Source organism: Anoplopoma fimbria, chromosome 2, assembly GCF_027596085.1.
Source record: "Anoplopoma fimbria isolate UVic2021 breed Golden Eagle Sablefish chromosome 2, Afim_UVic_2022, whole genome shotgun sequence".
Lineage (NCBI taxonomy): Eukaryota > Metazoa > Chordata > Actinopteri > Perciformes > Anoplopomatidae > Anoplopoma > Anoplopoma fimbria.
In genome coordinates this window covers 18,806,052-18,833,808 of record NC_072450.1, presented here as the reverse complement: position 1 = coordinate 18,833,808, position 27,757 = coordinate 18,806,052, and the positions used below count along the sequence as shown (strand labels likewise).

General features: G+C 38.7%; 1 protein-coding gene across 2 annotated transcripts in view; it reads right to left on the bottom strand.

Moving 5' to 3' along the window:
• tead1b (TEA domain family member 1b) overlaps nucleotides 1–19,582 on the bottom strand; it is a 46,403-nt gene extending 26,821 nt beyond the window's left edge. For both annotated transcript variants that reach the window (XM_054613907.1, XM_054613915.1), the window contains exons 1-3: nucleotides 19,509–19,582; nucleotides 18,919–19,064; nucleotides 6,214–6,466 (exon numbers count right to left, since the gene is read on the bottom strand). In XM_054613907.1, coding sequence (XP_054469882.1) covers nucleotides 6,214–6,370 — 157 coding nt within the window. In that variant the 5' untranslated portion in view covers nucleotides 6,371–6,466; nucleotides 18,919–19,064; nucleotides 19,509–19,582. The remainder of the gene's footprint in view (nucleotides 1–6,213; nucleotides 6,467–18,918; nucleotides 19,065–19,508) is intronic.
• Between the last annotated feature and the right edge of the window lie 8,175 nt (nucleotides 19,583–27,757).

The following is a 27,757-nucleotide window of genomic DNA, read 5'->3' as shown; positions in this document are numbered from 1 at the left end:
GCAGGGACACACCCCGTGTACTCCTGATTCAGGCAGGCAGAGAGCTACAGCCTGCTATCCAACCATTCAGTGCAAACACTTCCACACAGACGGTCAGAAAAATCACAAACACAAACTCACTGATCATTTTGTCTGGCTTCTGTCCAGCAAAGCAGTTGTGAGAATACATGCAGTAGAAACACACACACACACACACACACTAGGACCACATTTCTATTAGATTAAAACATATTTAACAATGTTAATTTATGCAAAGCATGATCTGAGGTGATGTGTCAACTGTACACCTATAAACGTGCCACTTAAGATAATGTTACCATGCAAATTTTTGATTTATGATAAATACAGGTACACTATGCAAAGTAAAATACAGAATCTCTGACTAAGAAGGTAGTCTTTTTTCTACAATCCAAATCCTTTGCCACCTTCTCACAGTCTGGTCAGAATCAGCACTTCTTACACGTTGAACAGCCAAGGCTGTGGGAAGGATCTATCACAAGCCACAACATGTAATGCTTTGTCACCACAACGCAGACATGAGTTAGAGATGAAATCTGCTCCCCTTTACTCACTGCTATCAAATAATACGCACTTCAAAATCAGTCCTGCTTCAGAGCAACGGGAGAGCTTCTAAATGTAGATCCATTTTGGGGATGAGTCTCATTAATTGCAAGTTCTCAGAGCCACAGAAACACACATGGGTCATAAGCTAAAGATATGTAGCACTCAAACACGACAAGCAGGGTAAAAATCAACTGGATTTCAAATCATCTATTTCCCGGATGTTTCCATCGGCTGTTGTCCAAACACCCTGACCAGCGTCCACTGGGCATTTTAGACACATTTGCATTTGCAGTGCAAAACAGTGACTGTGAGCAAATGGTTTGTTTCAAGAGAAAACAGCACAAACAAACATACAATATTTGAATTACAGAGGTCAGCTGTGGAGATACCCCGTTCACGTTTTCGCCGCCGATAACTAACAACGACCGTCGATGAGCCCTTTTGGCCGATACATGGCCCATTTTGATCGTTTCTTTGTTGTTTTGTTTTATTATAGCAGCTGATATACAAGGCTCCAGACAAACTTTTTTTACCAACCGCCCTGGAACCATCCCAAATTTTTTTGTTGAGCAACCACATGTGCAGCTCCTCAAGGTTTAAACTACACTACACTACACAGTTGTTGCTTTCAGCCGCATGCACACTTTGTATATGACGCTCTCTAGTGAACCTGCTTTCAAATGATGTGGACCATTCATAGAGACCCCATCCACCGGTAAATCTCTGGTGGTCTGCGACAGTAGTTTACATACACATTACTGCTGATTGGCAGAATTACATAAAAATCAGACCACACAAAATTGTGCCTTGGTAGCCAAGTTGTTACAACGGTCAGAGTATCTTTTCTCTCTCTCCTCATTATCAACATATTAACATCAATTACATCAACAAAAATATCCATACAATCCATAATAGAAAATAGAAACACCTGTGAATAGAGAAGAAGTGTTTCAACCTGTTCAGCAGGAGAGTCACGAAACCATGGTCGATTCAGGCTTGTTGACCCATTTGTATGTTCGATCCCTGCCACTGTGTCAGGTTGAAAAACATCTCCATAGCGACCCACGATGAATATATAACCAGTTTGTCACAACCCAACCCTAAAATCCTCATTCAAAGAGACTTCTTCCCTCCCTCATCATACCTGGATCAATACTATTTACACTTTCGGTTGTTACTCATTTTGAGGAAGGACATAAAATAATTGGACTTTTTTCACTACCATGTGTGTGAAAACACTGTAGTCTTACACTGACAATGGCAGGGGAACAAATGAGGGATTATTCTGGAGGTGTGTGATGCCTCTCCTGCAATGAAGTTCCTCACACTCTATTCTGCGTGAATGTAGGTGACTCGGGGAGCCTGAGCTGATCCCAGAATTCCTCATTATCCGCCCAGCAGGGAGGATCAGGTCCGCTCGCTCTGTCTCAAAGCATGCTCGGCCCGGTGAGACGAGCCCCAGAGGAGCACCGTGCTGGGCCATCGGGGGCAAGCCAGGTCTGCTCATTATATCTAACTCATCCTTGGCATCTCTGCAAACCAAGTGCCACTTAGTTCCCACAGGAGGGGTCTGGGCTGGATCACTGACGAGATGGCAGAGCAAACAGCAGAGTGGTAATAGGAAAAGCTTTACATCAAAAGACACGTGCAGACAGACGCATATTGTCCAGCGGTCCACCTAGGAGGGGAATATTACAACATGTAGGGATATCTCACGTATTTGGTGACGGCATTCCTTATTGTAAGGCTAAATATTCATTTAATGGTATTACGTCTGCTACCGTTAATCAGAACCAGATTTATACCTGATATAATGACACAAGCATTTAAAAGTACCCTCAAATTCCCATGAAAACTAATATGTCTGTACCATAAGTGTTTTGAAAACACAACTGGTGGCATCAAATACAATTGGTGGTCTCGCCTCTTCCGCAGCCCAAACCAAAAAAACACCACATAGTATAGCCTTCAAATAGAGTATGCATTTACATATTTATTTGTCAGTAGATGGGAAAAAATAAAATCTGTACTTCCCTTTTTTCTCCCCAACAGTAACTGAGAAAAATTCACCAGTGTCATTTAGCTTGCGGGGCAAGTGCAAATATATAACTCAATGAATAAACATACAATTTGAGTGAAGCGTGTTGTTTCATTTATCAACTCTATTTCTCGGATAAATGAATGCAGCCTAGCACAGCAGGTGAATTATGCAAGTGCAGAGTCTTATGCCTTTGGCTAGGGGCCAGGGCCCTCTATTTCCCTCTACTTTTAAAAAAAATATTCTCCCAAGTAAACTCCGGGGTCGGGGCAAGTGCCGGCTGATGCAGCCTATGCAGATGTGGTGTCTTCCATTGCAGTCACAATTAGCCTCAGAGAATTGGCACAGCGCCAGCCAACGCTGGTCTCAGCACATCCAAAACACTTCAGGTAAACACCACAATAAGCTAAGAAGCAGAAATTAGAAATTGTTTTGTACCGCAACACAGTTGCTATAGAGACTGTTGCTAATTAACTGCACTCTACCCCAGGATAACAAAGGGCTTAAGGGCACTCAGGGCAGATCCTCTTGTGATGAGCTATGTGTATGGAACACTATGCCATCCCCAGGGTCTCTCAAATACAAAATACCAGTCTCCTTGCAGCCAACTTTCATCTCAGATGCCATGAGAGGTTTTGTGTGGCGTCGGTCTGCGGCTGTTTTAAACCCTATGGACCTGGATTACAGCCCCATATCAGCCTCACCATGATTAGCTGAACCCTTCCTTTCTTAAAAGACAAATCACTGGATGTTTACGACAGATAAATCCCTTGTAGCAGCATGGAGGACCACTACATTGGTTACTTATCATCTCTGATAGAAAATCAAAAGAAGTGCACTGTTAGTAAGAAGTACTGCACAAATGTAAATGGAAGAATCCTACAAAGAACACACATTCATGTGGCCAACAAATCATATTTGCTTTTATATCGGCAGGCAGCCAGGATTTGGACTTTAATTAATATATTTCCTGTTGAGTTCTCTCAGTAGTAAAGCTGCCTTTATACATTCGACTGCATACATGTTTTATTTCTTACAACAAATCATCTTATACTATTGGCTTACCTTTCAGATATGGTGGCTCAGATGAAGCAAAATACTTAAATCTACAACACTGAGCATTAAAATGCCATCATTTTTTTTATCCGATTTCATAAATACCTTAAAAAGCAACATTCATTGTAAAATACTGAATACTAATTTTATCAATTTAAACCATCAGGAATTTTGTAAGAATTGCTCACAAAAAACTGTAACTATGTCGGAGGAATAAGATGAATTGAGTGACATTCCAAGCATTCCTCAAAAGATTCCTAACACTGGGTTGATTTTCAACACAGAAATAATCCATACAGCTGGCCACTCCATACAGCTAAGGCCTTATTGTTTACAAAATTTCAGGGTGAATGTAGCAATCAGCACCCAGCATGGATTGTCCCGATGCATCAAAATGTCACTATTCATAATAGGCTAACACCATCTAAAACATATTGGATTTTCCTGCTCTAATGTCATATTGTGTTCTAATATTAAACAGACTGAATCTCAGAAAAGAAAGAGTGTTATTTGTTTTTTCAAGAAAAGACCCATGACACCTTAATGCCTTCCTAGCTTTGGTGGATTGTCACAGTTCAGGCATGATGGGATTGGCACTGGGATGCAGCAACAGTTTCAGGGCTGAACAACAAGCCCCTGTCCCCAGAAAAAAGCCCCCATAAATCAGTCTGATACCAATCTGTCTTCTGTAACAAAGGCACAACAAACTCTGATATGCTAAGAAGGAGGACTTCATCCATAATTCTGTCTTTAATAAAAAAATTAAAAAAACAGCTGAACACCAGCAGTCAGCAGTATAGTCATCATTTTGCAACTTAAAACCATGCATTAGGTTTCCCTGACTGTGTCTTTTCAGTTTGCAAACTTGAAGAAAATTACTTTACTCTGGTGTCCAACAGTTCGTACTCAGTAATACAAAGAATGACAGACTTGTGATTCTGCTACTGGTGAGACAATGTGTAACCAGATACTGAGCACATTTGGCAGGACTAAACTCTATCCAACAATACATTTGTCTCTTCAGCAGATTTTAAGGCAAATTCAACACGGTAAAAATAAACATTTCTTTGGAGTTTTGAATCAGCAACAATCTTTGTCCAGAGAAAGAAAACTTGAATGTTTCAGATTGTGAAGTTTATCTTTTTGTCTATAAGTGATTTTCATGAGTTAAATTTCAGCAGGTTGTCTTTTGCATCAGTTTATGTTTAATCAATACCAGTTACAATATTTCTTATAGAGTTATATATCTAATTTGATTGTAGAATTTTATAGAGAAGCACCTACAACGTACATTTAGGGTCTTGCATTTTGGTAAATGATGCAGTAAATGTAAATCAACATCAAGTATCAGTCACGGCAAGTTTCTACGCGCTCCATTACTTGTCAGATGGAATATATCTAGGAGTATATATAACATTTTTAATATACCAGTCCACCAGAAAGCAGATCATTGGCATCATACTGAGGATGTATGTTGAGTAACAGCGAGGGCTGCACTTAGCACTGCTCATTTATAACTAGAAAAAATAAAAACGGTCATGCTTTAATCCACAGCAGAGGGACAGCTTCTCTGGCAGCCTCGCTCTGTGTGGGGACGAGGGAGTTGGAGGAAGAAACAGTGGGGAGGGTCCTGTTTTCTGAGCCCACATCTTTGTAGTGGCAGCTGAGGGGTTTCACTGCAACTCCTAGAATTTACATTTCGTTTGGCCGGAGCGGGTCACATGACAGCTGCAAGCGAATGCTCTGAGGGGCTTTATGCTTTCACTTGACACTGACTGACTGGCTGTGAGACGGTCCAACACCACAGAGAGAAAATATTCCCTCTTTCCATGACATCACCCAGCCAGGAATGGGGGAAATGGCGGGAGGAGTGGGGGCACAGCTGGTGGAAGCCACAGTACCATCTGCTACTGACTAATAGTTCATGCTGCTTTACTTATTAACTTGCACTTCTGTAAACCCGAATAGTGGCTGTATGGTCCCCATCACAGATAAATTTGACAGTCTTATAATATAACATTATTCGGCACAGCCATGTATTGATGTTTTTTTATTTTTTTTCAAAGGAATAGTTTGGAAGATATGTGTGTGTTTTTGCTGTGATTTAAATGAGAAGATTGGTACCACTCTCTAAATAGGAAACTACAGCCGTCTAAAAATAAAAACTCACACACAATCACCGGTAAAACCACAACTCGTCGTTTTTACGCATCATTTTTTTGTATAGATTAAACAAACAAGATACAACATATTAATTAGTGAGCTTTAAGGATGCTGATAGACTAATTTGGTTATCTTTGGACAAAGCCAGGCTAGCTGTTACCCCCTGTTTCCAGTCTTTATGCTAAGCTAAGATAACCAGCTGCAGGCTGTGACATGATTGGTATTGATATTCTCATCTAGCTCTCCTCAAGAAATTAAATAAATGTATTCCTCAAAAGTCTAATTATTTCTTTAAGCTCACTCAGTTTAAACCCATAGCAGAATACTGTATATTATGCAACTCACAGATAACACTTGGGTTAAAACTCAAACATACACTCATCTGTACTCACCATACATCTTTCCCTCATCAGAGAGGATGATCTTCCTCCGTCCACAAGGAGGATAGATGGCCAGGGCCTCCTGGAAGCTCTGTTCAATATCAGGGCTCCACACCCCCTCAGCATCATTGTCCATGGGCTTGTCTGCCGAGTCGCTCATCCTCTCCATGTCCTCGGCAGGGCTTTCGCTGCCGCTCCAGCTGCTGGGATCAATCGTGGCGGTTGGGCTCTCCAAGCTGAAGCCTGGAGCAGACTAGGGAGAGACCTGGAATTCCAAAATAAACAAACACAACCAAACGGTCACTCTCCACAACAGAACAGTGGACATCTGCTTCCAAAAAAATGAAAAATACACAGTACACACTGTTAGAGAGCACAATATGGAGCAGAAGCAGCCAAACAAGCTTGGACATCGCCAAGAATGTTGTTGACTTGATTTACAATGGATGTTATGGGTTTAAACAATTGAACATTTTCTCTCTTAGATTTGTGGCACGTCCTTCTTATTAAATGACTGGACACAGAGTCAATTGTTTCTAATCTTTAGAGATTAGAGAAATTCTGCAGACTATGATGAGAAATGCAACCCAAGCATGAAAAATGAGGTGAGTCCATGAAACAATACACAGTTGTAGAAAGTCGAGGCGCGATTGAAATTCAGCCCCTTTGAGTTCCTGTGCAGTAACTTTTTGCTTTTTATATTTTAACAAGCTGTAACAAGAACCGAATTGAAGAACAGAATTGTCACCCAAAATTGATTCCTGAGGCGATAAATCTGGGTGGGGAAATAAGAGAGCATTTGACACTCCCCAAACAGGTGAGGCCCAAAAAAAAGCTCAGCAAGACTATGCTGCACAAATTAAAGTAGAAAAAAAAGCATTGCGGCTTACGTCACACATTATCCACATCCGTCACACCGTGACGTCATGAAGACATTAGACAATCAAGCCCCACTGAGAAGCCAAAGGAGAAAAAAAAAGAAAAAGAAGGATAAACAAGCTGGAGACCTGCAGGCAACACAAGAAAACTCCTGTTTACAGACCGTGGCTCAATCCAAGAACCAGCCCCTTTGTGCATCTTACCAAGCTGCTCACACAGCTGGACAAAGTCTCACCTCACCGGCAGCTATTGACAAGACCAACAAGCTCCTGGGTGAACCAGCAACTAAGAAACTGAGGACTGCATCATTATGCGCTGATACAGCATCTGGAGCAGAATACGTTGCTTGTCAAGAAACATAAAACAGCAGACTATCCCACATTTTATGAGACATGACTAAATGTTCTGTGTTGTGATCGAGTGAGAAACTAGCTCATTTTTCATGTAGAGGTTGACTTTATACTTTCAATACTTGTTTGACTTGTATGGCAGAGGTGTGCTGGCTTAAAGGGTGGATAAACCCCTAAAACGGACACAGCAGGCTGCAGTTTTTGTTTTTCTCAGATTATGTTGCAAATGCTGATGAGCAGATTAGCATTTAAAATGTGTCCATGCATGGTAAAGGAAACAATAAACAAACAAGTAAACGCAAAGCATGTAAGACAAAAGGCAAGACATGTAAGGCACAACCAAACACAAAAACATAGAAGAACACAATGAAGGAACGTCGGCTGAAAGGCAAGTTCTCTGTTCTCCCAGAGGGAACGGGCAAAGCAACTAGTGGACAAGACATCCTGAGTAAACTAAAGAGGAAATTCTCTGACAGGCTGTATACATGAGGCTCGTTTCAGCTGTTTTTCATTGTCCAATGCAGCTGTCCTGCGTGCAACTGCTCCTGCTTCACTCACACTGTGCAACCTGAACTGTTTCTTTAAGCTTAATTTTCCATTTTGTCACATACACACATAAATGCAATAAGTACATGATTGAAGATCGTGATGTGAGCTCTGTCAAACGTTTGAGTGCATACAGCACTGTGACTGAACGAGTACAGTGCACACACTGCGTGATGTGAGATGAGCTCAAAATTAAGTGACGGTGTCCTCCGCTTTGCTCACACTCAAATCAAAGTCACTCTAACATTCAGTAACATGTCGACTGCATGTTAGGGCAACTTTTTATCTTAAGTCTAGCTCAAGACAAACGCAGAAACAGATTGCAATTTCAACATAAAGAAAGCTGAGTTTGTCTCAACTGTCAAACTGTTTCTGCCTCAAATCCTGATCCAAAATGCTTTAATGTTTTACTTCCTTTACTAACAATTCACTGAGGTTTCTCTCTTTTCTTAATCTCTCCCCTCTTTCCAGACAACTGCTTCCTCTCTGAGCAAGATCCCATTCAAGCAGCACAAGCTGTCAGGAAGTGGGAATAGTAGCATATGTTTCTTCCAGCATGTCAGTTCATGAGGGGGAAAGGGGGGATGGGAGCAAGCTGTTGGGAAAAAAAAAAAAAACTCCCAGCGAGCGAGAGAGCTTTTACTGAATTCCGTTTTTGTGTGCCGACTGCTGACACAGCATAACTAACTCACAAACTGATGAGGGAGGGGGAAAAAAAATCCCATTTCAACCACTAACAGGCTGGGACTCTTTCTAGATGTGCTCCTCTCATCCCAACCAAATGATATATTAATGCGCTCGTAATCACTTCCAGCTTACAAGAAGAAAATATTTGTTTCTATCCTCATCAAGCCCAAACATACTGTGGCATTTGTAACAGCTCAACTTTAAGACTTTGCATAGATGTCTTCTCTAGAGTTGCTAACAGTATGTTTCAATAGAGCTTTATAATGTTAAGTCTACTAAAACATTCTTTAGCACAACTCATTCCCACATCTACACCAAAACAACCCAAGAAAAAGCTAATATTATAGCTAAACTATGAGTCTACCTTTAGGCACAAGTTGACAAACATAATTGTACATCCTTCTAGACCTCTTATTAAAAATGTTTCCATTCGCACTGGCTCTGTTTTGTTTTTATGCCTTATGCAATTTCCTCCACCTACTATCCTATCAATAAAGGCTATAGCCCTAATGGCTACGCAACAACTTTAATATAATCATTATGACAAAACCAAAATCTGTTTCAGAGAGCATCAAGAGAGGGAAGAAAACAGTCAAGGATGTTGAATTGACTAAATCACTGAGCATGTCTCAAATCACACTGCAACAGATAAACATTAACACTTCTGGTCTACAAAAATTACCCAATAAACAATGTTTTTCTAGAGGGCTTCTCTCTAATATGAGATCAAATGTGTCTTCAGGATGCTGATCATTATGAGAGTGAAAATGAAACACTACTCAGACACAAAGTCAACCAGCACAAATAACACAACAAACCTGACAACACTGTACAACCCCACTCTCTTCAAAGCAAAGACTAATAGATTTTTGTATCGTCACATATCATCCAAATGTGTAATAATGAGCTCTGACGTAGTGGGGGCAGTGGTTCAAGTGCACCAGATAGGGTATCAATACAGGGCAGCGCAATAATCTCTTCTGGGGATTGAAGCTTTCAAGATAGATTTGAAGGTTCACTCACAATTGAAGTAGTGAAAGTTTTACCTATGAGCCACATAGAAGTCTTAAAACAATCTCCTTTTGCCCAAGAACTACCCAGCTGTGTGTTGCCCGTAACCTTGCATCTACTCTTTCCCTTAGATCATCCAGAACTAAAGACATGTGCTCTACGCACATTTCCACCTCGATAGATTTCCCGCAATTTTAAAAGGTTTCTGGAATACATTCCCAACTGATATTTCTTTTCTTCTCTTTTTTTTTTTTATCCAAGTAGCACAAAGACCTTTTCCTTTTTCCATCTGCTTTCATTTTCAGTAATGTTTCCAGTCCTGAAATCCAAATGGTAAATTAAAACAAACTGTCTCTCACAGTCTTCATCCTAAATCCTTACTGTGGACATTTATTTTCCAAAAAATCAAAAAGTATAAGCAATGCTAACACAGTTTGAAATGAAACCAACTTCATTTAACTTTAGCTTGGTAGCTTCAAATAACAGATGTTTGGAGAGAGTGTGCAAAAAAAAATAATTCATATGAAGCATTACTTGTTAACTTTGTTATAAAATAACAAATTGATAACAACAGGATTCCTATGTTATGTTAGATACACATGTTAATATAAGATGATGTTGAAATGAATGTTATTCCTTCATTATAAATTGACCCACTTGTTTGTACTGCAGAACCAGTTCTTATTTGATGCATGTCGGTCCAAAATGTTTAAATGTTTCGATGATCTGTGGAATTATTATTTTACCCTTTTTCATTTATTCAGCTCTTGTTCCTCAATGCTGCACTGTCAAAGCTAAAATGTTGTTTATAAATTGTTATTATTACCAATATAATGTGGGATGTGCTGGGAATTTGAAGGGGGGGAGTATTGTTTGCAATGAAGGAGGAAAAGGATGTGGTATGGGGATAATAAGATGTGCACAGAAAATGGTGAGTGCATACTTTTTGTATTACGGTACATACAGAAGAAAATCTACTAAACTGGTTAACCAGTTGTTTTTATATCTTATCATGCCAAATGGAGGAGGGGTGTGTTGACTTGTCCTCATACAAACATTGAAATAATACAACATAAAGTCATCCCAATCCTTAATAGATCGGTTCCTTAGCATCCCGTGGCATCAATTGGAAGCTTTTGCCATGTGCAACATGTGAACAACGGCAGGGTTGTCAACGAAGACGGTCTCTTAGTGCCTTAGAATCTGTGGACTAATTATGTCCGCCAAAGGAAAGTATAAATGTCACCCATAGAAACACTTGTGGCTTCCAGATAATACTTCTGCATACTTCTGTCTTTGCAGGGTGTTCACCATAGAAATGGTCTTATTTGTGAGATGCGGGGTAAAGATGGCCTGCAATGCAATAAATGAATGTGGTAACTAAGCAGAGTAGTAGCTGTGACATGGCATTATGGGAAATTACACTTACCGTGAGATTACATAAACCACTCAGCAAGCTGGAATCCAGCTCCTTAAATTAAGAGAACCCATTTCACCCATCAGACAGAGCAAGGTAATGAAATAGCAGATGAGAGGTCTCAAATGTAATTTTCCATGTGGAGTTCTTTTGTGCCGTTATCTCAGAGGGTGCAATAATGATTCTCTGAATGACTTTTGTGCACCCCATAATGGCCCACAGTAGTTAAGGCCACAGTGTGTAAAACTGTAATTACCATGTGATTTCCAAACTCAACATTTTCAGCTTGTTGTAAAGACATATCCTGGCCTTTGCATAATTATAACAGCAATGTCAAAAATATTCAATTTTGAGCAACACGTAACTAACTATGAACATTTACAATGACTGAAATTCCATTTAGTTTCTGTCATTTAATTAAATTCATTACCTGGGGAGAAGCATGTTTATGGAATGACGTCTCTGACAGCAGGTCTTTGAGGACCTCGAAATGCGGTTACAGGGCAAAATAGAAATTAATCAAAAATCTATGGAAATACTCTTTGAATTGAATATATTTAGAAAGCTTTACTCGACAAGGCTAAATTAAGGCATGCAGCCACCGTTTAAAATGAAGCAAAATCAAAAAGGTGAATATGAGTTCTAGCCTTTAATTAAAAAAATTTAAAAAACATCTTGAGCACACACTTAACCTACTGCAATTTCATTTAAGAAAAAATAAATTGGGCCGATGGCAGGGACATTTTTAATAACTGCAGTCATGTCGAAAGAAAATTCCAAACAGACTACAATATGTCACCAAACTACACAAGAATGTCAGGGCAAGACTCTTGATTCTGTATTGGATTTTCCTTTAGGTTTCATGAATACATCTACAGGTTTGGAGTACAGATGAATAAATAAACAAGGTTTTCAATACCAATTTCCTCAGGTCCACTGGAGAGGCTGGAAAGCTTACTTTCCGCCTCCATTATTGGCAATGGCTTAGTGTTTATTTCATGCCTCTTTGAACCTGCAGGCTGAGATGCCGTGAATCTGTCTGATATCATCCCACTCAACTCTGAGGCCTGGATCCCACCGCCCAGCAACCATCAGCCCACTATGCGATCAATCTTTGTTTGCCAGAGAATAGGATTGATTTACAGGTTCTTTCAAAGCAGCCCTCTCTACCTGCCTCAGACTGAGAAACAGGTAGTAACAACATGACCTGGACAACATCAGATATGTCGTCTAAAGGTCTTCCACTCTCAACAACAGAGGGAGATTTGACTGTAAATCTAAGACACAAAATTGTCTCCTGCAGTAATACCAAAATATATAAAAAATACAATTGACCATTCAAACATGAAATGTAATGAAAGCTCAGGAGACATTTGCCTATCAAAAATTTGCAGTGCATTCCAGACAGCATACGCCCATGTCACGGTGATGTGGAGTGCGAGCGGAACACATAAAGCTCAGGAAATTAAAGCTGTAAATAAAGGTCCGTCAGATAAAGGATCTCCTGACAGTTATGAGAGCAGAGCAGGCCGAGAGCTGGCCGCCGGCTCATTCAGGACGCGTGCGGAGGGGCATGAAAAAACAAATCACAGTGATGAGCATGAAGGCCACCATTTGCATTTAGCTCTGCCAATTCACACCAACTCTCATCTCTTTTCTCCTTCTTCTCGCACGATCATTTATCCCCTTATATACTTCTGCCTTTCCCGTCTCTCCACATACATCTTTTCTTCTACTTTCTTTTTTCTCTTGGCAAGTCCTGCATATCACACTGGACTATGTATGTCATAAAACAGCCTCATAGGAGGTGATATGCAGCCAGGTCAAAATGAAAAAAGCCTTTACCAATTATGTATAATGTGACGGTTTTTCGGAACTGACTGAGGGTGCATTAAAAATATATATACATGCATTATTTTTTTTTGAGGTATCATCAGTAATGTAGATATGAGACCGAACAGCATTTTTTTTTTTTCATTTGATGCTCTTCCATATTGCCTAGTTCTAGGAAGTTAACAGTATTTGGGGCAATCTGGACCAAAATCTGGCATATTTTACCTTAAAAAGCTGTTGAGAAAATTCAATTCAATTAGAGGTTGTTTCCCTTTTCACATTTCTGGCCGTGTACAGTGTGGAAATACTTTGACCTTTTCTATTCTTTTGACATTGAAGTCAAGTCAGCTATGTAAGAAATAATCAAAAACCTCCGACTAACTGGTATTGAAGCCGCCCTGTTCACTATTCAGGAATAAATCCCACTACACTAAAGTATTGACATGATCACAAAAATCATAGGTCAAACTAAAGCTACTTAAATGTTTGGGTACTGTGTGGATAATTAGAAATGAAGATCCAAGGCTGAAACACTAAGCAGGTAGTTATTAAGTTAGACACTATACTAAGACACTATGTGCAGTTTTCAATGTAGCAAACACTGAACGATGAATTTAATCCACATTTTCTTAAAACATTTGCTCATCAGGAACCAAAACCGGATTCAAAAAACTCATCTGAACATTTGGAAGCTTAAAACTGTAACATGAAGATACCATGAGCAGTGTTTGAAGAATTAGTCTGCGTACCAAATTACGTATAAACATGATATTTAGTACTCTAAAACAATTTGTGAGGATTTAAAGTAAGTCCGAAACCTAAGTATGAAACCAAAGTAGTACATGAATGGTATTCTATTTCCAGGTAAATATTACAGTACGCCTACATTGGACACTGCACCGGGCTGGCATAAATATTCCCCAGAGCTATGCCGGTATGACCACAATGTTCATAACAGACAATGACGGACAGCGCCGTAACATCAATAAAGTATATGATTACATTTTTGCTTGCCGAAATATATATTTTTTAAATAAGTTTAAACGTAACAAATCATTGTTTGGTTACAACAAGGCTCTCAGGAAGTAATTACTCCTCGTGCGCACCAAAAGATAAAACAGAGACGGTTTATTCACATAAAAGTAGGGATGGGTTTCAAGCAAAATACTATATATAATTACTGGGAACTATTTGATTATTTTCCAAAAGACAGACAAATGGACTGAGTGTTTTAGACAGGAAGTCACAAACTATGAGAGATAGACTGACGCACTTTTGGTTTTGTTCTTCACTAATGACAATATAGAGTATCGGCAACTCATCTTTTAATTTGATAAAATACACTGTGGGAAAACATGATAATAAATGATGTGTTGTTTGTTTACAGTACAGCAAACCCTTGTTGATGGTGTAATTATAAACCAACATTACTTCTTGTTTAAAATGTCCACTATTTGGGCCTATTAGACAGAGAAAAGAAAAGTTGGGACAACACAGCTCTCCATTGCTGTGTCTCGGCTCGGATTCCAAACTAATTTGCTGGGCACAGCCTGCATATTAATGTTGGGAGCTCACCATCCAGTCTATCTTTGCGTCTGCTGAATCCAGGACACCTTCGGGGCAGAGAGAGCCTGCCTGAACTGCGTCAGCCATGATAACAATGCAGCGACCATTGATGGAAGGTCTTGTGGAAATTTATTGCAAGCAACGACTCGGGTATATGGTGCCAGAGAGACTGAATAACCCGCATTTGAATACAAGCCACAAATTATACACAGTTTCACTAAATGAAGTGACTGTGTGCCTTTGTTCCACGGGTTTCCTTTCAATAGTGAAAAGCTGAACACCACTACCGGCACTATGGCCCGCAACGAGAAAGGAAGTTGTTGAAGCTGAGATTTCCTGCTTTCATTGTGGTTAAGAACTCAAAATGTTTATAGTGGTTTCAGAAACTGACTCATCTAATGATTCATGGAGTAGATATTGCTTTTCATCTGTGTGCAATCACGAGGCAGCTCGTTTATTTTGTCTTCTTATTCCAAATAGAAAGAAAGAAAAATGCTTGTCCCACCAACTTAATAACTTCTGAGGAACTGCACGTCAATTATGAGTGGTTGAGACATTGCGCTGTCCAAACTCCTTCTTCCAAAAATGAAAGAGACTGCCATATGGTATGCATTTTAAGTCTGTAATATTAAAGTGGTAAGCCTTCAAAGGGTCACAGAAGCTCAATCATTTGGTGCTTTATGTAAAAGTAGAAAGGCTCAAACATGACTTGTTCCCAATAGGCAAAGTCTGATACAACTCAAGCTAAAATGGGAGTAGACTTAAGCACAGCCTGTCTTCAATAAGTATGCACAAGGAGAGAAAAAAAACTGTGTTGCACTTACTAAGGTGGTTGACAGGGCCAAAGTGCATTCGGTAGCTGGCAGTCATTTTATGGCTGCAGTACTGAGGCAGATTTACTTAGATGACGTCAGTGGCTTTGAGCCAGCTTTTCCTTTTTGGTGGCACTCTCCGCTGGCCTCAGTGGGCCCTGCTCAAACTGCTGAGCAGCACAACATACTCTAAAATTCTCTTTCTAGACCAGGGTTTACCTCAGGGCACACACAGTCTGGAAGCCTGCAGGAGTGTCTTTTTGGGGTTTTTTAAGCATGCTTTGAGCATAGAGAAAACCAATGTTTTGATGTGATTCTACCTCTGCCACACATCACATCTAATTAGACAATTAATGACAGTGTCCAGATTCAATTACAGATCACAGATCTTTTTCTAGCCCGGAATTTTCATAACAAAAAATAGACTAATAATATTTTGTATTATCATTTCAATTAAAACGAGGGAGGCGATGTGTTCACATTCCCATGAGGAATTTCACAAGCCTCTTACTACAAATAGAAAACATGCCCTGTTACGTTTGGATTTTCAGTCAGGTGAAGCTTTTATTTCTAACATCAATATCCTGTTCATATATGTATGTTATGTAGTGTCCAGAAACAATTTCAAAACTGAATACTAGCTACCCTTCAATTGTTGACAGTAACAAATATATAATGTAACACAACTAACTTAATATTAAAAATGAACAACTAATTTAAGTGCTGGCAAAGGTGTAGCCCACAAACCAAAAAACCAAGACAAAAAGACGTCTCCTCATCTGAGCACACAAACACTAGTGGACCCAAATTACTGCTAAAAGGTATTTGCATTCTAGTGCAGAAAAGAAAGACATGCTCAACATTACAATGTGAATCCAATTGCAATTTTTTTGAATAAGAGATGCCATCCTGAGAAACTAAATACATCGCAGCTGTGTGGCAGCTGAAAAAAGCACCTGTTGCATGGAGCACGGACTACACTGGTGCTGCTCTCCAGCTGGCAATTATGACTTTCAACCACAGACTGTATCTCTTAATGTGCTTTAATTAAAAACAGTCAAGAACCAGTTGTGGTAATTGTAAAATTTAAAATGACAATAATCCTAGTGGCTGAAGAGTCATTCAGAGCTTTTGGCATTACTGAGAATGTATGTTTTTTTGTCAGTCCAGGTGACTGTGGTTTTATGTTTTAAACAGACATTGGTTTTCTAGCTTCATCCTAACACTATACCATTTATATTTTCAAATGTCATAAGTAAACATGATCATATGATATCATTACTGTATGCAAAGACTTCACTAGATCAAATGTCATTGTACAAACATAGTAAGAGCTTTAAACATGTGAAAATGTATTTGATAAGGAGACTGGTGTAAACATTATGCCGGACTCACAACACAAACAAAAGCAAGATAATTCCAATGTTTTGTGAAACATAAATTGAGAAAAGACATTTCACATATGTTTTGCCAAAATATGGTCTTCTGAAAAGTGAACATCCTCGAACAGTATGGACAAATGAAGAAAAGAAGAGTCTTGCTTTGCCCGAGAAGTAACACAGTCCACTCCGTGTTTCACAAAAGCACATTATTCTGTCCACACTTCACAACAGATGGAGAGACTACACTCTGTAGTTCTGTCCTCAGACCTCAACAAGGCAGCAAAACCAAGTTACACGTCTACTACTAACTACGAATTTGATGTGAATAGACTAATACCGGCACAGTTACCAATTTGAGTATTACAGCAATCTTGTTTTAATGTGTTATGCATCAATAGACTATAAAATGGGGAGGTAGCTCTGTGACATCACCATAGGTTTCTGAAGAGCCTTTATAAGTTCAAAGTATGCTTCGTTAATTATGAGGGTCGAAGAGGATTCTCAAGTGGCCATTTGATGAACTGCAGTTTTTGGCACTTGCATCACAATGGCTTCAATTTCAGCACTGGATTTCCACTTCGTATAAATATATATGTGTGTGTAAGGCAATTCATTGTCCTTCAAATAGGCTTGTTGTCCTTTTCCTCAAAAAAACAAATGTACAAATTTAATTTGTAGAAGAAACATTTACTGGGATCACGCCCACTCACTCAAAGGCCTCCAATATTATGGATATGCAAGGTGGCCCCCCTTGGCTGCACCTCTGGATATGCTCCATCAAAAAGCAGGGGGAGTTTAGTAACTCCTAGTTTCAGTGTTAAAGTCTCATTCAGTCAAACAAAGACAATGTCCTATTATTGCACAAACGTTATGCAGGCTCTCGTCCAAAAGGTCCACTGGTTGCATAAGCTGAAAACAAAGCATCTGTTTCTACCCCTAATTCTTTTCTTCCAGGCGAGCAGATTTACATTGTGACATGTCTGGGGTTACGCCTGACCGCATTCCCACTGTTTCCTAGAAATTATAACGGACTTTAACATTCATTTTATATAAATCATTATCTTTTCCATTTCCTTTCTTTTAATAATAAGTATCATAAAAACAATTTAAAGCAGTTAACAGTAAGCCAAGACTTAGTGGTAGTGCTACGGACTGAAAGTGGATTTTGTTCAAGCTTGTGCAGGTCTTTTTTCACCCCAGTTGTGTCACGCCTTCTGCTAAGCTTACTATTATCCAAAATACTAACTTTCACAATCTCTTGGTTTTTTTTTAGAGAGGTGATAAGTTATTTTCCCCAAGCTTATGATGAAACACAACTGAAGCCATAAAATGTCGAGATTAGTGAGTCCAGACAGCTGACTGAAATACTGAAAAAAGCACAACTGGAAAGCTCACAAGAGACTGAATGAGTTTATTATATAATTCTCTGCTAAATGAATGTAGTATAAAGACACTCTGATTGAATCACAGCAGCATATCTGAGCTGTTTAAACTGTGACCTGAAAACTTGACTGGGCTGTTTGTTCAAAGCAAACCAAATCTGACCATTAAAAGCAACAAAATATCCAGCTAAGTGTCAGAGATAAACACAAGTTGAGACAAACTAAGTCTGGTACAAAGAGGAGATCCTGCAGTGTTTGAGCCAACTTTGCTGTTGCTAATGAAAGCTTTTGGCCTTGTTCTCATCACTGCCTTTGCATAAGAGCCTGTGTACTTGTCCCAGTAAAATCAGAGTAAAATCATTGTAAGGAGTAAAACTTTGTGACACACACACACATACACATACACAGCTGGCATACAGTTGGAGGGGAGTTCAGTTTTAGCTGAGCAGGCATTTCCCAAAGTAGGGGAAAGAAAAACAATGAAGGAAACCCCAAATAAAAGCTATAAGCAGCCATTTGATCTATTTATCCTCCCCAAGTTTAGCTTAAACTGACCATTTTTAAATAATTTTAAACCACCAAAGTAGCCAAAAACCCCTTTTTTATATAAATGCAAATTTCCTTCCTCGCATTGTTTTTATAAAAGTGGTGTTTTTTGGGGACATAAGTGACTCAGGGAGGCACACAAGAGGAGCTTCACTCCATCAAAACAGTAAAAGGGGTTTAAGCAAGCCTTTCCCTCCAGTAACAACATGGATCTCACACACACACACACACACACACACACACACACACACACACACACACTGCTGAGAGAAGTAACCAACAAACAACAACATAAAATGTACTTACACAAAACTTCGATGGCGATGAAAAAAAAAAAAAAAAAATCCCCGTCCAAACCGCGGTGAAGCAACAAGTCTCTCCGCCGGGTTTTCTTCTTCTTCTGGTCCGAAAATGCTCCGGAGAAATCTTCCTCCAACTCCCGGCCGAGCGAACTACGGAGAGGAAAACACCACCGCTTACACCCGTCATCTTATCCCCTAAAAAACACCTTATTCGTGCGGTATATCTTTTTTGTAGTTCATGCCAAATCCCGCTGGGACTTTTCTGCTGGTGTGACACAGGACAACACGGCCTCTGAGGGGGGTTATAGGGGCGTATGATCGGGCTTCTTCTCCAAAAAATGTGAAAAATGTCAAAGATTTTCGCTGCCATGTCAAAGCCAGAGGCGACAACAGAGAGTGTTAAAGTGAGCACCCAGAGCCGGCCATCCACCTCAGCGATGAAACAGACGACCTAACGCTACTTCACGCCATGGGATAAATAGTAAACACCTCAAATAAGACGACATTTCTTTAATAAATTGTCTAATATTTAAAAACACGTCAACTCAAAGTCTACAACCAGTTTGGATACCTGCAACTACCATTGAAACTTACCTCGTTATTGATATCTCATATAAAATGTCCCTTTTGTTTTGAGTAATGGGATGTTACGGGGTATTTTTTTTTAATACTATGTCAAGTTATTCTGGTGTTTCTGGGCCAGCCAGGAAGGTGTAGGTGAATCGCTTCGCGCACTGACAGAGATGCGAAGAATGCTCGGAATGAGAAGAGGAATGAAATGAACGCAGGGAGCGAGTTTGCGTCGGGGCGGAGCGAGAGGTGGCGTCATCCGGAGCCCGGCAGCCAAGCCTGGGCAGCGGGCAGCGGCAGCAGCGGGGACAGGGAGGGTACAGACAGCCCCGAACCCTGACGCCTTCAGGGACGACAAGAAGATCAGATTTTACAGCTCCACAGCCCTGAAGAACACTTGTGACCGCATCGATCCAGCTACGGTTATCAATACGGAACAAAGTCCCTCTCAGACGGTGGTGGAAGAAGTATGCAGATATTTTACTTTAAAAGTAGCGCTACTACGGTGTGTAGAAATACTCAGTTACAAGTAAAAGTGCTTCAGCATCAAAATATGCTTAAAGTAACTAAAGTACTCATTATGCAGAATGGCCCATTTTCACATATATATATATATATATATATATATATATATATACATTACCAGTCAAAAGTTTGGACACACCTTCTCATTCAACTACTTTGAAGAATCTAAAATATAAAACATATTCTGGTTTGTTGAGCATTTGTTTGTATACACATAATTCCACATGTGTTCCTTCATAGTTTGGATGTCTTCAATATTAATCTACAATGTAGAAAAAATAAAGAAAAACCATTGAATGAGAAGGTGTGTCCAAACTTTTGACTGGTACTGTATATATATATATATATATATATATATATATATATATGGATAGATGGATAGATGGATACATAAATAAGTTAGTGATGCATAAATGTTTTACATCACTGGTAATTTGTGAAGTGTATTAACTAGAACTGTCACATTAATGTAGTGGAGCAATAAGTAGGATATTTCCTCGTATTTGTAGTGGATTTACTTGAGTAAATGTACTTAGTTACGTTCCACCACTGCTCTGAGATCACCTCAAGCATACCAAACCTACTTTTACTTAAGTAAATGATGAATGTTGACATATCTTGAACTACCCAAACCAAATATATCATGTATGAGATGAATGTTACATGTGATTAATTCACATACATACCATGTAGTTTTCAGACATTCACCGATGTGAAATATCGTTTAGAAAATATCTTTATACATTTCACAACTTTTTTGTTGAAACAAACAGGACCTTACAAATATTCACAACATCACTGCTCTGTTACAATTAATTATCAACTATTGCGGTACAGTTCAATGTACAAATGCGTTTAAAATGATGGACTGAACAGGGGCATTCATGCTTGTTTGTTAACTGATGGATATATAAAGTGAAGTCAGATTACCTAATCCACAAACATAATGTGAATTCACAAACTTTACCAAACAATGTGATGTTCTCTCATGGTTTCTATGTATTATGTAATTTTCTCTCAAGACACACTTCAGCTTATTCCTTATCGCTCAGTTCAGGGATAAGATATTTCCTGCAAGACTTAAAGGCAGCAGCTGACTCCACAAAGGTGGCCAAATTCAAACAGGACAGAGGAGGGGAGTGTTTAAAGCAGGCCTTCATGCAGATTGGGTGTGGAGAAATTTTGTGAAGTTAAAATCCACATCTTAACAAACTGTGTCCTCCAGCTGGGTATCCCTGAAAACATACAGATAGATTTCAATTCATTTAAATGCTTTAGTTTATAAATTCCCCCCTCAATAAGTCTATCTCGTCTGTACAGTGATACACATGTAACACGTTATAATTAATATATCATCTTTAATCTATTCAAATTTATTCTTTGACAAAACTATGTTCACAGACCTGCTATTTTTTATAAAGGTAGAGTTGGCCAGGTCAGAAGAACAGGTTCAAACACTTTTAGACAGAAATCCCAGTCAAGGCACATCTGTGGTCCTGTCTGAACAAGTCATCCATTAGAAGCCAGTGTTTTGACACCAATCCTTCAAAAGAAAAGGATCTATGAAGACGAATGACTGCCCCTCCGAAGACATCCATCAACACCTTTAAACACCTGTCTCTGCATGTTTAGCTGAGAGAGAAACACAGGGAGCTCTACGATTTAAACGTTCTTTTTACAGAATTGTGTTTCACTGAGTTTTCTCTTGTATTTTGTAATCTGTTGAGAGTGAACTTCGTGGCAGAGCAGCAGCCACTCAAAGCCATTGTCATCAGTTGTATCACTTTCATATCAAAGTGCTGATTCATCAGCTAACAGTGTTTGAAAGCTACGTACATGTTAAAAATAATCCCCCCCACGTGTGTCAAGTCAGAGAATAATAATAGCACCTTTAAAAACAGAGTTTACAAAGTGCTACAAAGCAAAGCAAGGCAATATAACAACAGAAAGCTCAACAATTAAGCCGACAAAAGCAAGACAAACTTAGAGAAGAGTTAAAACCCCATAAAACAGTATAATATTTAACACGGTAAAACCAAATGATTCTTTACTAATAAATAAAATAAATAAAATAAATAAAATAAATAAAATAAATAAAATAAATAAAATAATTTAGTATAAACAAAAAAAATAAACCATTCAAGCGACTACATCACATAAAAGCCAATCTGTAAAAATAGGTTTTAAGAAGTGATTTAAACCAAATTTAAAATGCTCTCATATGAGAAGTCTTCAGCATCAGTGCAACAAGAAGGGACTACATTTAGGTTACTGAGCCAAATGATTATAGTTAAATTATCGATATATGAATCCCTGATGTTCTTATATCTGTGTTCACTGTGTATTGTATTTCATCATTCCTGCATCTGGTGAAGGAGAAAAAGCCACCAAACTGCTTACACCAAAGAAAATAGCTCACCTGCCGAGCCCACCCTATACGAAGACACTATTCATGCACAGCCACTCAGCTGTTGTGTGATATAGGGTGTCGGCACATAAGAGCGGGTGCAGTGGGATAAGCTGTATAGGTGGCAAATGAGACAAGACAAATGTGTCAGCAGGGAATGAGCGAATGAGTGGGAGGCGGAGTGGGAGAGTCCCGTGTTCGAATGCATGTTCCACTTATTAGAGACAGGTGTTTAAGGTCCACACCTCTGTAAACACACACACACCCCTGTCAGCTTTATACTCTAACACTTAAAAAGTAAAACACATACTGTGTCGCTTGTGAACAATGAAACCTTGCCAGAATATTTTATTACTTTAATGATTTGTCTTTAGATTATTTGGTGTAAGTCAAGTATCTGCTGTGTGGACAGTATCTTAAAATAAGCATCTATTTGATTGGTATTGAAAATATGTTTACTATAAGTCTAGCCGTTATTTTAAACTCCTGCAAGCCTATATGTTTGCAAATTTGTTTGATGATGACATCCAACAACAAAAAGATTTCATCTTTTCCTTCTTGTTGAGTTCACCAGTTCAGGGTTTGGATTTGATGGTTATGTTCCAATTAACCTTTTTTCTCTGTGCAACAGGCACTGTGTTTCTATGCAAGAATACTAGATAATCCTTGATTTACTGTGTGGTAATTCAATTAAACACATTCATTTAGGAATAGCCAAGCTGTAAGTACAAATTTGAAATAAAGAAGGTCTTAAAACCAGGTCTTTATACAGCCGCTCAACATCAGGTAGATTGGACCTACTTTGAGGCCTTTATCACGTCAGTTGACACTGCTTAAGTGTTTCATACTTTCAAACTAATTTTTGATTAAATTGTTAAACCTGGAGCTTTTGGGGGCCCTGGGGAAATTATAATTACAAATGATAGTCTTGCAAGACAGACCAGCAGACCTGCCTTCATAGACTCCACAGAACCTGCACTAAAACCCTTAGCATTGTTCAGACAGTCCTTATAAACTTGTAAAGTAAAAAAAAGGAACAAGAAAAAGAAACAAACTAAATAAAAAATAAAAAATAAATAACTTCAATACATTCTTTTACATTTTCTGCTGAACTTAATGAATCAGTGTAGCTTACATGTAGCTTAAAAATGAAACTAATGCAAAAATGAAACCTTGGCCATGAACAACCACACTCTCCTGTATTGCACTTACACTGCACTCTGTGTATACTTTGCAACAAATGGCCAACAAATCTTCCCAAACGGAACAAAAACAGGCTAATGGTAGTGACCTTTTCATGAAGCAGCCTCACAGTCGTTCAGGAATAACCTTGTAATAAAAAACACTTTCTATCCACACAACAGACTGCTGTTTTCAGGGGCCTCTGTGCCGATTTAATTGATAATACTATCCCTTACTTTCAATAACTAATGAGTATGATGGGCCCAAAGCCAGGTCATGACTTGTGATGTGATCTAGTGACTCCCTGCAGTGTACAGCATGTCTGTTTTTAATTTACAGACTTATAGGCCTTGAACCTGCAAAGATTTATCCTCTGATTAGATTTTTTCTATTTAATTTTTCCATTTATAGTTAAACTTAACTTGGGTTACACTGCTTGACAAGTAAATAATTTATTTTTGTTTACCTCTGTTCAGTTGTGTAGGTTCCAAGCACGTCCGTATCCAAATATATCAAATCAGCAAAGATTTCCCAAAATGTGTCATGCATTGCCTCATCTGAACATGTAAGCAATGTGTGGTCTGCATGTAGCTACTGATGTCTAAATGACAGATACATGTAGTGTGTTGCATGACTGACCAAGCTTCTTTTTTATTATTTTATACGTTATTCAGTCTATATGTAAATATGGTCCATCCTGTTTGGATCTGCAAATCATTTTTCTCTAAAAATAAAAAAAGATAAAAGTAGTGCAAATTCCAAACCCTTTGTGTTCAGAAATCTCTCACTAATGCCTTTCACTCTGCTGTGTCCTTCTCAACATTGATGCCATTTTCGGCTGCGACAAAATATCTCAGAGAAGCAAGCCAATTTAGGAGCTTGGGGACGCGGCAGACAATAACAGTTTAATCATTAAATGCATGCTTCAGAGAACACCAATCAGCTGTTCTGAATCAGTGAAGCTATAGTTTCTCCACTGCAGTCCTCACTCCTGGTTGATAAGGTTGGTCTGTGCTCTCCTATGGCTTTGATTTGAACCTGCTGCTCCGAGCCTCTAAGGAAGGCCATGGTGCAATAGAATTAGCCTGGTTTAGTTCATTTTGCTCCAGATCTGCCACTGCCTGACCTGGTCTGGTTCAGCCTGGCCTGCAACCTCCTCTAATCAGATAGCCATGTAAGGCCAGGTGCTTCGCCGGTTCTCTGCTTTGACTGCTCACCCAGCCGCGCTGATTCGCTTTATTCAGAGATCAGAGACGGACTAGTGAGGGCCACTTACTGGTCAAATGAATAGGAGTGGGGGAGCCCTCATCCCAATGAGCAGAGCTTCTGATTATTTCATTCATTGCATTTCTGTTTAAATGCATTTGTTTTGTATGTGTATTGTTTGTTTGTATGAGCAAATGTGCCTGAATAAAAACTAAAGTTTTAGTTTTTTACTATATGATTCAGAACAGCTTGAGAAAAAAGACACAAATTAAACCACAACAATCTGAATTCCCTGCGTGTTCATAATAAATTAAATGCTGCTTTAAGGCCTACAGATGAACTAAAGAACATGTTCAAAGCAAGGTGTCTGGAAATGGCCCCTTGTGGCAATTTAAAATAATGTTTCACTTATCAGCTCATACATATTATAACATCTTTAAACTGCTTCACTTATTCTATCTTCTCAATTTTCCATTCATATATAAATATATACATATATATCATTCTGATATTCTAATACAAGAATGCAAAGTATTTTTAACACTTATTTTAATAAATTGTTGTAAATTTTTCAAACTAGCTGTCTGACAGAAATGAACAGAATTAAAAAAATTGACATCCTCACTGACTCCTGAAAACACTGAATTAAATACACAGTGTTCCTCAGACTGGAGTTGAGTAAAGGTGATCTGCAATTGAACATGTACAATAGCGGGAATAGGGCTTTCAAACAGGGTCCTGAAAATCCTTTTTCCCCTCACTGATCTATAAAGTGCATGTTTTCCTTGTATTCTGAATGTGTACAACAGCCTCCTAGATGTAAAAGCAATTGACCATTAAACATTGTGAAATTTCAACTGTCTAAATGGCAACTCTGCCCAAGCTGCAAAGTGTAAAATGCACATTTAAACACTGATACTATTAACATTTTATTTATTTTTTTATCTGCAATCTTTACACTTTTTGGATTAAATGAGTTAGTCTTTTTCTCACAGTAAGCATATTTTATGAAATATTGCCATCTGATTTGGTTTTAAAAATACTCATCGTGTTTCTCAGGGACAATTCAGATGAAATATGATTATACCACTTCGATTCAATTGTTGTCCCATGACAGAAATTCGTCCCAATTATTTTGCAGGGATCATCAACCAATTGTACATGTGCAAACATTCATTTTGCACTGCAATAAGATAAGCAATCCTGAAAAGTACAGTTATTCTAATGCTCTGTCAACACAGTCTACTATAGTGATGATAACATTTGCTATGTTTTCCATAGAGGAGGAACTCAGATGTAAGCAATCAATATATCTTTCCACATACAGTTGAAGAGTCCCAATGTATATCATTTTTTACTGATCAAGGTTCTGATGTGAATAAATATAGAAATGTATTTATATATCTGATGATTTTGCATGGAAGTGGTTAGTTTGTACAGATGCCATGAGAAGCTTTTTGGTTATGGGTACATTAACTGTGAATGTATAGTTACAGCTGCTGCACATCAATTGATACATTTTAAGATGTAGTTCTCATAATTAAATTAGCCGTTGCATTGTGTAAGTACACCAAAACATACTGTAACAAGCACATAAACTTACAGTACTGTTTGTGGAGGTTATAAAGGACAAATTGGTCACTTGATGAAACAAAGTTTCAACAAAATCCTCACAGATGCAGTTTTCCAGACTTTGCTTCATTCTAATGCTCTGTCAACACAGTCTACTATAGGACATTTCATATGAATGTGGCATAACAAGATATTGCCAAAATCAAAATCATTTTTACAGAAAGCTGATCCATATGTGGCTAATCTACTATCTTCAAAGTAGATTAGCCACATATTTTAGGTTATGATGGTGATCTAAATTGGTCAGAATGAATCATGCTCCCATTGCCTCATTCTCCAGCATGTTTTAAGTCTGCTTTCAGAAGAAAAAATATAACCAAATCTACTTGAATGACTATAGACATTGTCTGTTATAATAGAGGTGTTTGAGCGCCTGGTTTGCCGTTACTTGTACAGTGTTGTTCTTGAAACCTAACAGCTTGCACATAGGACAAAACGGTCATTATGTTTGTTGATTATATCTCAGCATTTAATACATTTCTACCCTCCAGGCTGTATGATAAACTACTCCAAATGGTACTCCAAACGTCTTTGTGTCAGTGGATCTTGGACTTCTTGCAGTGGAAGAAGCAGTTCTTCAGGGTTCACAGCAAGATCTTGAACAGTCTGGTTATTAACACTGAGGCCCAACAGGAATGCGTTTTTTCTCCACAGTTATATACTGTATATATGAGTGTATTTACAGCTCTCAATCTGTTAAGTTGTTTAAGTTTGCCACCCAAGTACCCAAGGGGACTACTGTATGTGATATGAGGTTTTGGTTAGTTTTTGTTAACTGTGAGCTCAAGTATTGAATCTTTCCCTGGTCTCATGATGCCGCTTCACTTAGGTCACCATGGTAACCTATGCTGCACCAGGTCATGATGATCAGAACAAAAAATATAAACAGCCCTCCTAACCAGTCAACTCTGGAAATATTAAGTGACCATTCCTTCATCGTCCTGATATTAAAAACAAAATGATTGCCTTCAAATCAAAGTGAAAGGTAATGAACAGACTGATTTTGAAATTAATCAGACTGGCAAGGTCACTTTTCTGTCCTTTTTGATTTATTTTATGCAAGATATAATAAATGTCTGTGGTACAACCAGTCGCCCCCCACTCTGGTCATTAGGTATGGCTCCAATAAAAAGCAGGTGGATATGTAGTTTACATTGGTCCTAATGCAAGAAAATTACTGTTGCATTTGTGCAGAAATGTTCAACAGTGATGGGTTCAGTGCATGTTCAATATTCACTGTCACCCTTGTAAAAAAAAATGAAGTAACATTTGTGATAACAGGACTGTATTTTTTGTACGATTAATGAAATGATAACATTTG